Genomic DNA, 14459 nt, shown 5'->3' on the forward strand with positions numbered 1-14459 from the left:
CGCGAGAACCCTGGAAGAGCCCGAGGTAAGGTAGTATACCTTAGCAGTTGCGAGGCAAGGTACGAGAGGTACGTACTACCCTTGACGTATAAGGTAGTGAGGGCAAGTGACAGAGCGAGTTCCCTGCCCACCGTCCCAAACCGTAGCGCGCAAATGAAGGGATGGGAGAGAAAGAGGACGAGGTCTCGTCTGCAGGATGTCGGGTTCGGTTCAGGTGCTATTGTTTTGGTGAAGGCCTCGTCCGCGGGCTTTGGTGAGCTTGGTCTGCACCAGGCACAAGTATAGGTTGTATTGCCACACTACGCCGCCGCCATTGAAGAGCACTTGGACTGGTGTCCGTTCTTGGGTTCATTTGTTGTTGTTTTAGAGCCGCAGCATTCGCGGCCCTTTGGGGGAGGGGGGTTTACTGCCCGCTCTCCCGTGTCGTCCGTCCGTCTGACGGTCTGTCGAACCAGGTACCTATCACATTCATGTATGATGAATCTCGTGTGCCCGGACCGAGCATCTACTAGTATCTTATCCCCTTCCGCCGCACCCTGCAACAACATGCAGAGATGAACAGCACATGAGCGACGGAAGAGCCTGGACTGCGTGAGTGGCAGACATCGTTGCCGCCGTTTATCATCGCTGCCGCGGCGAGATGGCAAATGGACGAAGCTGACTGGATAGCCGTCCTTTTCAGCGGCGGTGCTATGCTCGCGAGGGTTGGTCGAAGGGGCCACCAGCGCAAGTGGAGCAAATGGTCTCGCCGTGAACAAGAGACCTAGACACCGAAAGAGTGGAGTTCGCGTCCTTTTTTTTTTTTCCTCTCTCTCTCTCCCCCTTCCTTCTTCCTTCATCCCCTGACCAAGTTTGGTGCGGGTGATCCCTGAGGGAAAGGGAGTGAGTGTGTGGGCTCGCATCGTGACTGGAGCGCAGGTGTTTTGCGAAACATGGCCGGGGGCTATTAATAGCAAAAGTCTGCGGTCCCACTCTGCACCCCCGTCGTTGTCTGCATTGAAGGCAGGTACCTAAGTATCCGAACCCACCCAAACAAGTAGCCATGTACCTATGCACGTCTATGCGTGGTGCATATACCTTGCATCGTTCGCCCGTCGGCGCCAAAACTGGACCAATGGGGGCACGGGAAGAGCTGGTTTTGGCTTGGCCGCGTACAGAACCAGTTCATTTCATGTAATACTCTTTGCCTTCCGGTCCGTCGATTCTGTCTGGTCGTTTCCGGCCGGCGGTTACAGAGAGGCACACCACACAATGGCGATGGTTGATCATTGACTTCTTACAGATAGGTAAGATAGGTAGATTGAGAGGGTTTGGGAACTTGGGGAGAGACCGTCCGGCACTACTGCTGCAGATATAACCCATCATTTCCACTATGGCACCCTCCGTCCCCTTCTCGCCACTGCACGACGCGCTGCTGCATCTTTCAGGACGGAATGGATCTGCTGCTGCCAGGGGTCACCCTAACTATGTACGTAGGCCCCTCTGTCGCAGCCAACAAGTAGCACACAGAGCACTCGGACATGTTCCCAGGTCGGCAGTGTCCGTGGTAATACTAATACGGGACAGGTAGAATAGGATAGAAAAATCCCCTGGGGAATGAAAACCCACATGGCAATGCGGTGTTCTCTACGCGATTGTCAGCTTACACATCTTCCTACCTCTGTACAAGTCTACAACGGATTTGCTTCTCAGTCGAGCCCAAACACCCTTGGTCACATTGCTGGTCGACCACCACCCCCTCCCCTCCGTCTTAGTTGTATCTATCTCTCTTGCTCTTGGTCCCAGAGTTTTCGAATGTCCCACTAGCCTGACTCTGATGTGCTCAGCCGGCGTTGAGACCTTCTGGCGTCCTGTGCTTTTTCTTTCTTTCTCTTTTTCTCTCGTTCTCTTCCATCCTTGCAGCGAAATACCGAGACTCTGGTGCTGGTTGCTGTCTTTCCTAGCGGGCTGAACCCGGTGGAAGCCCAGCATTCCAGTTCCACAAATGTTCCCTGACGCCAAAGACCGAAAGATCCTCCAGAACGAACGTCTTTGGGGGAAGTCCGACCGACAATCCCATCTCTCGGCCGGGTTCGTTGGTTCGTTGGAGCGTCGTGTGTCACTCTTCTAAATGTCGATTGCAGATCATTCCATCATCTCATACATGCCAAACTCCCCCAAACCCCACAAAGTTCAACGCCGCAAACTTTGATTGCCGTCTCTTTCGTCTGTGAATCAAACAATGTGTATCAACACCACAAAAACTATCATCATTAACATCAACGAGTAGCCAGTCGGCCACTTCTCCAGCTGCAGCACACCGAGTCCCTTTGAGCAGAGTCGAGAACGTGGTTGTTTCCAATGCGAAAGCCCTTCCTCCTCTCCCTACCCGTTGGCCACTGGTTTACATCGTACACTGTCTTGCCCTCTCCCGATGCGGCGCGCTCAATCAACTCAGCTGACCACACCACCGGTTTCAGTTTGAACCACCATCGTGAAAGACGCCGCCGCCGCCACCGCCGCCTTCCCCTTCTCCGCGGCTCAGCGCCAAAAGCCAAACACATCCCTATTCGACGCTGGCCATCCCCCCACCCATACAATTCAACGCACTGGACTTGGTAGCTGGAGTCTGAACAGCAAACACAGACACCTTGACGCGGCCCCCCCCCCCCCCCCCCCGCGGGGCAAAAGCTGCGACTAGTGATTCGTGATCGGCCACCATTTATCTCCATCTCAAGAAAGAGATATGTTCTACGGAACACTTAAACCAGCTTCTCGGTCATGCCGCTGGTGATCCCCCCACCCCATTTGCGGCGTGCCAGGTCGCGATGGAACGGGGGGAGACGTCCATTCCACCGAGTTTCATTTGTCAGAAACAGTGGCACAGATCGAACACATCGACCACACTCGCCAAATTGAGCGATTCGACAGGGCCAAAATGGAGCCAAGGCCCAGGGGGGCCCGATCTAGTCTAGATCTCCTCTCCATCTACCTACCACAGCGACTCCATCTGTCCCAAACAAGGAGTCGACGACAACAGCGACGACGGGTGGAGGTCCGCAGTTGAGGCTCATGTTGGCATTGAACCACCGAACCCGCAACGGCCGGCTTGTCCGTCATTGTAGGCGCAGGCTTCGTCGGCCGACCGAGGATGGGAAGGCCCCGTCTCGCACACTCCGACTCTGGTCCCCATCCTGCCGCGATGGGATGGGATCCGCGCTGTCAAGTCGCTCACGGACGGCGGTATCTTCCTGGGGCTGGACTATCAACGAGAGATTCACCTTGCGGTCCGGGTAGGTAAGCTCAGGTGGTTCATTTCCGAGGGAAATTCAAATTCCCGTTTGGTATCGCCGCATTGGTATACAGGATGCCAACGCAGCTACACGAATGACTTTGTCCACACAATAACGGGGCCTCATGGCATGCCCCGGAGGCTGGAGCAGAGACACGATCGACAAAGCCACACCTAAAGGGCGACATTCCTGAGAGGTTCCGTTCCTAGGGGCTAGGCCAGGGCCGGCCTGGATGATGGATGCGCTGTTATTTCGTTCGTTACTGATTCGCGGCGGGCAGCCTCTTTGACAGGCAGAGACATCCCTCCGACTCTTGCTTTGGGCGAATCCCTGCAAAGCCTCGTATGGGACATGCCGAGGCATGGGGCAGCTTGCATCGTGGGTTTTCCCTCCATGGATGTTACCTTCACCTAACAGGGCGACAGCCATAACAGTCTCTGTTATCTCGTAGCCAGAATTAGGAACACTCTCCGCGGTAATATCTGCTGCTCGTATATGTACTCTAATTGGCCTTGCCGTTCGTTCAATCTCCCCGTCGAGAGATGGCATTATCCACCCGCTTCGTCCCATGTACTGTAGTATGGCTACTTGCCTCGCTCTCCCCATTCCCGGGAGGGAGGAACGCCGTCGTCATCATTTGCATCATTGCCGATCAGAACGAGACGACGTTGACGTTGACATTGACATTGACGTGTTGGGCGCGTATGGGATGGGTGGACGGACGGTGGAGGGGAGGAAGGAGGAGAGAAGAGGGCGCTCGGATGCCCAAGTAAGGTAGTGTAGCAAGCATGTTCAGACAGACCAACGGCTCTCCCCCCTTCTGGTCCTTTCCCTTGGTTGGCAAGGCCCGGCAGAGCCTCCTTTGTTCCATCATGGCATGTACGGAAGGATACCCAGATTTGTTTCTTTCGACGGACGGGCGTGCTGCTATGGTGGCGGTGTGCCCAGCAAGGGGCAGCACATCATTGAACAAAGGCAAGTCCTGTCCCCAATCCTCTCCGTTTTGTCGGAACAACCCATCCCCCGGCGGTTCCCTCTAGGTTCCTTCGGTGCCAAATTGGATTTCGTTCGTTCCTCGGTAGACAGAGACTCTGCGCACCAACCAACCAGCCCATCGCAATTTCGCGATTCAAGATCTGGAAAACCATAAAAACCACTCCGTCAAACAATCTAGCGGAGAATTCCGAAGGTGCGACAAAATGAGATGGCGAGACTAGTGCGATCCGCCAGCCGCCTCTTGTTTAGTTGTTTCCCTTTTTCCGCCCCCCCACCCCTTGCTGGCGTTGCTTGAGTCTCGTCGAATCCCGCTGAAGGAACGCGGGCAGCAGCAGATCATTTAGCGCAAACGTCTTTGTCATCCTCATCGTCGCTGCCTCCCCCCATCACCCCACTCTTACAGTTTTTCCCCCATCTCGTCGCGGGCTGCCACAGGAGATTGAGAGCGTCGGGGCCCCCTGCCTGCTCTTTGGTCGAAATTTGAAGCCATGTTATTTTCCTCGACATCTTGGCGAATCTGAAACGGCGGAACCCCCTGAACGGCCGGGGATGACCCCACACAACAAGTCCGGAAAAGAAGAAAAGAAAATTGGCAGGGTGAGAAAAAATTGGCAACAACGACCGAATCGGCGACTGCACCCATTTCGGACTTCAATTACGACGGATATTCAGCCGCCAACGGAGAAGGCACGACAAGGTCTGTTCACATCAGCTAAACAAACACGTCCATTCGCGCACAGCACAGGGAACATGCCATCCCGCGTTCTCTCGACCACTGCCTGGTCACTCAAGCAAAGTGACCGCGCCTATTCCGGACGCCTAATTCCCGGCAAATTACCAGTCTGCAGGTCGACCATGTCGCCGTTTACCCTACCTTCCCAGGCTCCAAGATTCCATGTCCAAAGGACCATGACACCCCTCGCCCATGACTTCAGAGCACCGAATCCTCACCTGAAGAGGGAACGGGGCCCCAGGAACCCTCCAATATCGTTAACCTGAACACCCCCTTGTCGCAGCCTGTGTCACCGTTTTACCCAGAATCCGGGGCTGTTTTGACTGCCCCGCCCTCATCTTCGCGCTCGCAAGCGGCAGCACGACCACCACATCTGTGTCCGTACACACACGCACACACAAGTCAGTCGCCGCCCCAATCCGGGATTCCCGCACGATGAGCCTCATCAAACAGGGTTCGGGACTCGGGAGATGAGGGCAGAAGGAAAATTATACTTGCACATCCAAATCCTACTCGACGACCAGAAACCTTTCTCTCGTCCTGTCCGTCGGGCTCGTGTAATCACGGTATTGCACACGCCCAGACACCTCCCACCCGTGCGCGAAGGAGACGGTGCACATCATCCATCCACGTCCGCATCGCCGTTCCCGCCCACCTTCATGCCGTCCGCCAACTCGGCCTGTGGGCGAGACTCTTCCGGATCCCGAGATAAACCTCCATTTCACTACGAAATACGGATCTCGAGCACGCGTCTCTCTGCGCTGGCGTGTGCGCTGCCCACGCATAATCGTAATATCAGCATGGCAGTCCAGCCACCCGTTATGACTTGCAACCTCTCAACGGCAGATCCACGCCCACGGTACTAGTGGGCGGACGGATACGCTGCAACCAGAGGAGCACACCTGATGCCATCAGGCGAACCTGTTCACACTCGCGGCGAAGCAGGGCTTCGCTATCGTGGTCCTTGACGATATCTCCGCCCGATCTCGATCTCTCATTCGAGAGATTCGGACCGGCCATCTCCACCTCGTCGGCCGTCTTCCCTATACTCTCCCTTGTCTGCAACGATGCTGCCAACGCTTGCCATGCATGTCCTGTGGGGGATCTGGGAACCACGACGCAATCCCGGTCCGTATCCAATTTGCCCAAGGGGCCCTGCGCAGCCGAGCCTCAAACCTGCTACCGTTTTGGGACGACGCCTGGCCTGGAACTGCTTATTGCTCCTCAATCTGCTGCCCGTCGCCCCAGCAATGCAAGACGGCCGAACCACTGACCGGCCCGCCGCCCTCTGCGTCAGCAGAGAACGAGCCCACTGCTGCCTCTTTCATCGTTGAGCCTCGAAACTTCGCCTGACCATCGAGGGGGCGACGTCGTGGGTCGTCGTGTCCTCTACGGCTCGTCTCCGTCCCATCTCGTCTAACCACGCACGCAGCACACGGCACACGCACGCATATGGCCGCTCAGCCCTGGGAGGCGGACGCTCTCTACTTCATGCACCCGGTTCCTTATCCGGAATTGGTGACACAGGCGGTCCAGGCCTTGTTGGGCAATCCCAGCTTGGCTGCTTTCTGTCTGCGGCTCCTTGCAACTTTGCAGCAGACTCTAACCCACTTCGCCCGATCTCTCTGCCTTTCTGTTCCTTGTGTCTGCCTCGTGCTCTCCCTGAGTCTGAAAATCTTGCATTTGGGCCGTTGGGGGTTACGTTGGGCCTCGTCACCTGAACGGTTTCGAACATATGCCGCGTCAGAGGTTGACAACCAGAATTCCGTCGTTCCGCCACGGGCCATATCATCAAACGACACTGAGGCCGCCAGCGATAGCTCCTCGAAAGCCCGCGCAGCATCCCTCATAATCACTCGAGATGCGATGCGGTTTTTGGGTCCTTCTCGTCTCAGCTTTGGCAAGCCCGTCCGTCTGCCATCCCAAAAAAAAACGACCTCTTCGCCAGAACCTGAAGATGCGGATCAAACGCGCGCGACGCCTGGTATGATTGCCATCTGTGGTCCCATAACCCCCCGGGCACGGACACGAAACTGGCGACATGGCGTTTCAGTATCCCTCGCCCTAGCCTACGACCCCGTCGCCTAAGTGAGTTGGCACGTGAGAATGCACAACAAAACAACAGCGGGCACTGCCATTTCGTCTCTATACTTCGTTCGTTGTGTCACCGGAACGACGGCTGCCTGGGCTTATGTTCTGGGCAAATTCGTTCCCAAACTATCTGATACCCCGAGCGGGCGGGAGTGGGCGTAAGCAAGAGAGAGAGACACTGGTGAGCTAGTTTTTCCCCCGAACGCCCCCTCCGCTGGGCGGTCCTGGCACCATCTCTCACCACGTTCCGTTTGAGACGCAGACGGCATGCGTGTGTCCGCCGCCGCCGCCGCCCGTCTTGACGCGCCCACCTCGAACCTTCCCACCACACCAAACCACTGTCTTGGGAACACGCTACTGCATCAGCGGTTAACTTTTGCCCACACGCTTTCTGGTGTACATTAAGGTTGACACCTGTAACCCGATCACGACAATCATTTACAGGGGGTCATCCCTAACGAGCGGCGAGCGAAGCCCTCGCGGTATGCCGATATCATGGTCTGGACTGCCACGACTGGTGTCCGACGCGATCGTGAAGCCAGGGCTGTCCCGTCGAGCAGTGTTATCCGACCCAATCTTTCCTCTGGCTGGTCTACATCGTAAAGCGGGACCCGGAAACTGCTCGTCGAGGTGTTGGGGGAGGGCGTTGGTCTAAAGCCAGGGGTCCTGCTAAGGCCTCGGGGTTTTTTCGTCGGGTTCGATTCATTATAGGTGATGGCTAATGGAAAGTTACGTGCTACGTCTGCGCCCAAGGTCCTAAAGGCGGCCTTGGAGTCCGTTCCGCCCGCGCGCCCGCGATGTGCCTACCGTATTCGGAAGAGTCTTGTCCGCGATCCTCGATGAGGGGGCGACGGGTTTGCTCTGGGCATCTGTAGTGACCCTCCCGCGTCCACTTCAACGGCCGGCTGTGCCAAATTCTGGTAAAATAGACGGCACGCCTTCGCCAGGAAACTTCTGCTTATCGTTGTGGTTTCGCCGTCGGCTCGCCGATCGGGGCAAGGGAGGTTTTAGACCTGTAATGTTCCGAATTTCGTGACAAAGGCCAGACCGTACCAGGGACGGAAATGTCTCAATATGGACGGTGAGTTTAAACGACAGACAGCAAGCGACGTCGAGAGAATAAGTGCGGTCGCGGTTGAATAATGAACAGCCGGCGGAGACAACAAGAGGAAGACGTGAGGCTGCGCGCGCGCCGTGCGTCCCCCCAAGACCCCCGACGCCGATCGCGAGCGCGGGCCGCCCGAGTCGCGGCCCCGCTCTTTTTTGTCGTTTGGATGTGCCGGGCGGAGCAGGGTTGGGTAAGGATGATCGGCGAAACTTCTTTCTCAAATGGGCGTTCGGGGTTGCAAAGGAAAACAAAACGGTCCGGGTTCAAAGTTTGTATGGCAGTTATGGACGGTTGGCGGTCCGTGGCTGGATATGGTGGGATACCGGTGCGTCTGGTTTGGGATGGTGGTTGGTTGAGGATGAATCGAGGGCGGTCGAAAAGGCGATATATCTGACCGAGGGGTCTTGCATATATCTACGTATTTAAAAACGTATCTAAAATTTCTGTGAGCCATGAGTTTGTATTCGCATCAAATAGATGCCTGATTTGCTGGTGGGAGGAGACTTAGACGAACATTGAGTCTTTGGGCCGAGGGGGCTCTCCGAGAATCCTGACTTTTATACACGGGCGCGTATGGACCGCCGACCCTTGCGGCCTATGGCCCACACTGACACCTTTCACGATGGCTATTTTACGACGAAGCAGCGTGTATTGTTAAAGAGTGTTTCTCTTCCTGTCTGGTGGGGAGGGGGGGGCCTCTTGGATATGATCCGACGGCAAGTGTCTCGAACTAATGTATGGAGCGCCAATTCGGGCGACGTCCTCGATGGGCTGTCTCTACGGTACCACTGAGCGCATTAGACCATTAGCTGTTTTTCGTTTGGGCACCTCTTATTTTTTCTGTGGATGAAGAAGTTGTTATTGAGTCTCGATGGCCTCGGTTCGATGTGGAACTTGTCGTGCTGCTGCCGTCCACTGCACAGATGACCCAAGTCTTACAACCTATCCGGGGTTTAGATCTGGCTAGTTCTGGCGAACGGCTTTCCTGTTTTCACGAGCACGCAGTCCAGGGTGAACGGGCTCATTGGCTGTTACGGCGAGGGAGTGATGAGTCGTGATATCTAGATGGCGGCCCCGTTTTGGATTCGCCACGGATATCGGACACTCTCGACCGAGGACGTGATGACTGATTATTATCCCCCCCCCCCCCCCCTTTCTCCCGTACCAGGCATGAAACTGTCGCTTGTGAAAGCAACAGTGATGGACGGCAAGCGGCGTTCATATTCGGCTCTTCCTTGGCCCCTATTCACCGAGGATTTCCATTCGTTTCCTAACATCCTGGGCTCGCCCTTGCGAATGCGCAACCGCGCCATCTTTAGTCTTACAAATAGTATAGTAGATGGCACAGGTCGGTTAGTCGCTTGAGCTAGCAATCTGTCTGAAAGGCTCACCATATGGGTCTGCTGTGGCTGGCGTAAGGGCTGCAAGAGCTTCGTCCCAAGCAGGTATGACGGGACGAACGCCGCGGGGTGACAGTAAGAACGAGTATCGAGGAAAGGAAAAAGAAGACCTGGTAGCGGATTCTTTTCTTGATGCCCATCTCCGTCCCTAATCTCGGTCGTTCTCTTCGGTCCAGTGTGGGCGGCTCCTCCAAAGATGCGACTGAAAGCCAATCAACCTTCTGATCCAAGAGATAAAACATCGCACACGGTCAGAGACACTCTCCAGTAGCTCGAGGTCAGGAGCTCCAAGAGGACTGCAAGGGCATTGGTCATTTATTAACATGGTAGTCATTGGATGTCATCCCTAAGCCCCCTCACCTGAGCTCGACGGTGTTTGTGAAGAGGCAGGCCAGTTTGACGATTCAGCGCCGCCATGTCCTCGGATATTGCTGCAGATGTATCAAGACCAGCTAGTAGACCGTGAAGAAGGAGTCTCGCGACGGCACAGGCAGTGGTGTCTTTGACTTGGTAGGGGGAGACCACGCCAATGAACTATGATGGCGCGAAAAGCGGCACAGAAGGTTTTACGATAATCCCCCTTGGCGGTGTTATCAATGTCCACCTACCTCTCGGAAGTCGGAATTGAGGCCACAGCCCGCCGCGTCCGATGAAGCATCTCACCTATCCGAAACTCATACAACGACACGCGCCCATGTGTCACATCAGGCCATCTATTTATGTTCTCGAGGGTACGCTTGTGCGAGCAATGTAAATGTTTCTTACCAGCGATCTGGACCACAGTTTCGACCATGATCAAAGCAAAACGCGAATGCTACCAGGGGTCTCTAACCTCCTCCCTGTATCCTGCTTCTATTCCAGTTGAAGCAAAAAGTAGGAATGGGGGGGTTTTTTTTTTCTCACAGAGTTACTGTGAATTAAGAACAGGGTTAAAGACGGGATTGGTAAGAAAGGACAAGACCGGATTAGAAAAGTTAGGATTAGTCATTGATGAACGGTATCTGTGAATAGCATCGGGATACTACAGAGCAAAACAAGAGCAAAGACGCCGTCTCTTCTGCCGACAATCAACAACAGCACGTAAGAAGAGACAAGAAGCTACAGCTGCCATTTGGTTGAAGAGAACCCTGCGGGATGATTGGATTCACGAGACAGCTTGCCAAGGCTGTCGAGAAGGTAGGTCAGGACCGATAGAGTTTCATTTCTATCAACAAGGACTCACTTGCGAACAGATATGTGGCCGAAGCCGACAAGACCATGGCGTATTTCATGTTGTGTGACCGGTAACGAAATGCCTGATGCTCCGAAATCACACCGCAATAACTACCCAGCACTGAGTAGTCCCTCCCGCCGCACTATGGACATTGGAGATTAGGAGGGAGGAGGGCCACTTCGCTTTCGCTTTCTTCCTTTTCTCTACCGACTCTAAACGACAGCCTCAGTGGCTTGATTAGATGCCCTTTTGCCGTCCAATGGGACTGTTTGTTCCGAGTTTGAAAACTTAATGTCCTGACTCCATGGCGGCTCCCACTGCCATCTTGCAAACCGCCGGACCTGTCACGCTCCACAATATAGAAAGCCCTGTATGTAGATTTCCACAACAACACATCCGATATGGTGTAGTGGCCAACATGATGCCCTCTCATCTCAGTGAGAGATTAGGCATAGCCCCGAGTTCGATTCTCGGTTTCGGAAGAATAATGTATTCTTTTTCAGTTCTTTTTGCTGACATTGTTGATATTTAGACCTCATCTTGCATCTTGTGAAAAGTTTTTTTTTTTTGACTTGCCCGCCGGGCCGTGTCAAATGGCCATCTCGGGCTCCGGGACCGTGTTCCAATTTTTCTAACCAATAGGAACAGGGGTTCGGTGATCAGCCTTACTAATACAGTTACAGTTTCCCGCCCTTACCACTAGTGGTCGCTGGGCGCTGTGCTCTGCAAATCCATCGGTCTTTGCAGAAATACTCGATTGCTCGAATTTGAACCAACCTTCAAAGACTGGCTGGTGTGAGTAGCAGCTGTTGCGGTCTCAAGGAGCCTCAAGGAGGGCGTGACGTTTAGTAGTCGTGCAGGATGCGTGCGACCCTCCTCCTCAATTGGCTAGGATCGCAGAACACGGCGTCCGCTGAACTGTCGTCGGACCGTTCGGCGTCGCAGGCCGGACCACACCACCAGCAACGGAAGAGAAGCTAAGAAGAGAGACGCAGACGTCTCCGGACGGCGGCGGCGGCGGTGGCAGACCTCGATATGGTGACGTCCTCTGACCGCCAAACACTGGACCCGTCGCGACTTGCGCGCGTCCCTTCCTGCTCTCCCCAGACCCAGCTTCGTCCGATACCCAACTGTTGGACATCTTATCCGGGCCCCATTGACCGATGCGTATTAATGCGAACGCCAGGGTAAGATCCGGGTATCGCGCGACCGGGACAGGGAATATGATCCGAACCGTGAGCCGTAATCTGCACTTTGCCCGGTTAAGGGCGTACGAGGGTACAAAAACGAGGCAAGAAATGGTATGAGTCTCAACACTGAACGTAGTGCGAAGTCCTGGTGTCACTATCTGGAAGAGTATACCAATACCTGACCCTCCCAACAACCAATTTTGCGGCTGCCAATATTCAAACTCGACCAGAAAGGTATGTAGTTGGGCTAGGTAAAACTTCAAGGCATCTCGGCTGTGACTCTGGAGGATGGCTCGCGTACAGTGTTGCCACTTCTATTGGGCTCGACTTTTGTATTTATTGCATGCCTTCAATTTCCTTCCTGTTGGCTCACCCAAACGATCCGACCCATAGGCACGACTCGAGGCCCATGGTGGCAGGCATGGCATGGATACCGGAAATGTTTTGTTTGACTCGAGATCGTAATAGGAACGCCCCGCCTCGGACCATGGCGCTTGCCCCGGTAGATAGTTTGCTGACTTATGAATAAGCGTACCCGCCCTTTCTTCCCCTAACCCTCGAGGTTCTGCCGCCATTTCCTATGTTTATGGGTTTCTCAAATTTGCGTAGGCAAGCGCTTGCAAGGAGGAGCTAGTAGGGGTTAAGGATACGATTAGAGATGAGATTAGAGACAGGGACTGAGTAGTGTTAGAGACAAGAACAAAGAACAGATAGGAGATCAGGGTGTTACAGCAGACAGTAACTGCTGGTTAAGTTTGTGAAAAAAAGGGTGATTTCTCGCCGATGACACAGCCCGTTAGTTGGGGCCCATAAAGGCCAAGCGAACAGATCTGAGATCTGGAAATGATAGGATTAAGAATTTGCTCGTGATTACAGTTGAATATTCGCGAATAGCGGCAAGATACTGGGACTTGGGAGAACGGTAGTGGCTACACCTGGGAATGGAGTCCTCTTCTTTGGAACGTTCGCCGGACGGAGTGCCGGCCGAAGGCCCGGCCTCCCGAAAACCCTAACTTAGACCGGAGCGCGCCTTCATTTGTTCGTAAAAATGGGAGGAAGAAGAGGCCTGCCGTGTCCGTACATACTCCTCAATTCATTTTGTTGATGCGCAACCGTCAAAACCCCACGCCCGTGCAGCTGCGGGCATCCCTGCTTGTGGTAAGGAATAATGTCCTATTGTTCTCAAGAGACCCGAACTTGAATCCACAGTGGATTCCTCCGTCGCTCCTGTGGCCGACAACTCTTGAGAGAAAGTTGCCGAGTGTTCCAAGCCGAGATGGTTGGCGACGTTTGTTTCTGTTTGGGATTGGATGTTGGACTATCCGTGCGCGGGCAGGCTGGTCGTTGATATGATGGGTCAGCTTTTTCAAGCACAGGAAAGGGGCAAAGGGCCATCTTGGAAGGTTTTTTTGTCGGATGTGCTTCTGAATGATACCTGATTGTCACATGCAGAGACCAAGTTCCCAGCAAGGAGGAGGCCGTGATTGCTTTTCCTTGCCCCAAAAGACACGGGGGCGACTTCATCGCTCATGGCCAGGTCCGAGCAGACGTCAGTCGAGAGTCGCACTTGCGAGGGTTGGCATTGCGAGTGCTGTTTGATGTGGTTGTACAAGTCCATGGCCATGAACGTTGCGTTACTGTCTAAGCCCTCATAGAATCCGACCGTAAGTTTTACATCTTACCAACAGAAGCGATGGCTGCCATTGGTCGATCAAAGACTGGAAGTGATGGCAGATGCAGGGAGATCTGGCTGTGAGGTGTTGCACTTTATCACGGTGGCGGTGTTTCACTCGTTGCTGGCGATGACCTGCAGCCCCTTGTGACTGCATATCCTGGGGTTCGTAGTCCCTGGTGCCATGTTGGCCCCATTCTGGAGTGCGAAAGAGTGGTGTACTCTGTACAGTACTCCATAGCAGGTCTCGGATCTCAAGAAGGGTTGGGAAAGCTGCAGAATGACGACGGGTTGGCGCCGTCGTCAAGGTGGATTCTGCGAAGGGCTCGAGCCTCGTCTGGTGTTACATTGGTGCCGACTCGTCCATCAACGACAGAGATTGAATGGGGGGAGCTGAGCGCAAACTGACACGGACAGTTTTGGCAGACAGCTGTCACCCAAACCAGTCTCAGTTGGGCCCGCGCTGTCTGCTGTTGTGATCGCGCCCCCCCACGAGTCCGACAGACCGAACAGCGGCAGATGTGAAGGGCGGGGAGGCGGAGTTTGCGGGCACCTTGTGCCGGTATCCATCAACGGGCTTGATTTTGTCATTTCTCGCGTTCCTGGGTCGACTCGACGCCATGTCATGGGCTACTCGAGGGCTGCTGTATTCATCCTGGCGCCGGCGAGTGTGGACTGTCCTCTTACTCCTCCTTGTCTGCGGCGAGATAGGGGACCCAGCCCAGCCCCCTATTTTCGTTCAAATGTTTGTCTGGCATACAGACACACCGGCTTGCCGATAGTT

At 54.6% G+C, this 14459-nt stretch overlaps 1 protein-coding gene across 1 annotated transcript; it reads left to right on the forward strand.

Moving 5' to 3' along the window:
• Positions 1–6238: 6238 nt before the first annotated feature.
• Positions 6239–8459, forward strand: CDEST_01081 (uncharacterized protein). Its single transcript, XM_062917240.1, has one exon. It carries the CDS (start codon positions 6454–6456, stop codon positions 7087–7089), a length of 636 nt encoding a protein of 211 aa, XP_062773291.1. The 5' UTR covers positions 6239–6453; the 3' UTR covers positions 7090–8459.
• The last annotated feature ends 6000 nt before the right edge of the window (positions 8460–14459 follow it).

This window comes from Colletotrichum destructivum, chromosome 1 (genome assembly GCF_034447905.1).
Source record: "Colletotrichum destructivum chromosome 1, complete sequence".
Classification (NCBI taxonomy): Eukaryota; Fungi; Ascomycota; class Sordariomycetes; order Glomerellales; family Glomerellaceae; genus Colletotrichum; species Colletotrichum destructivum.

What these genes read in the sequence shown, in the direction of transcription:
- CDEST_01081 (XM_062917240.1), top strand. Translation starts at nt 6,454, where the DNA reads ATGGCCGCTCAGCCCTGGGAGGCGGACGCTCTCTACTTCATGCACCCG.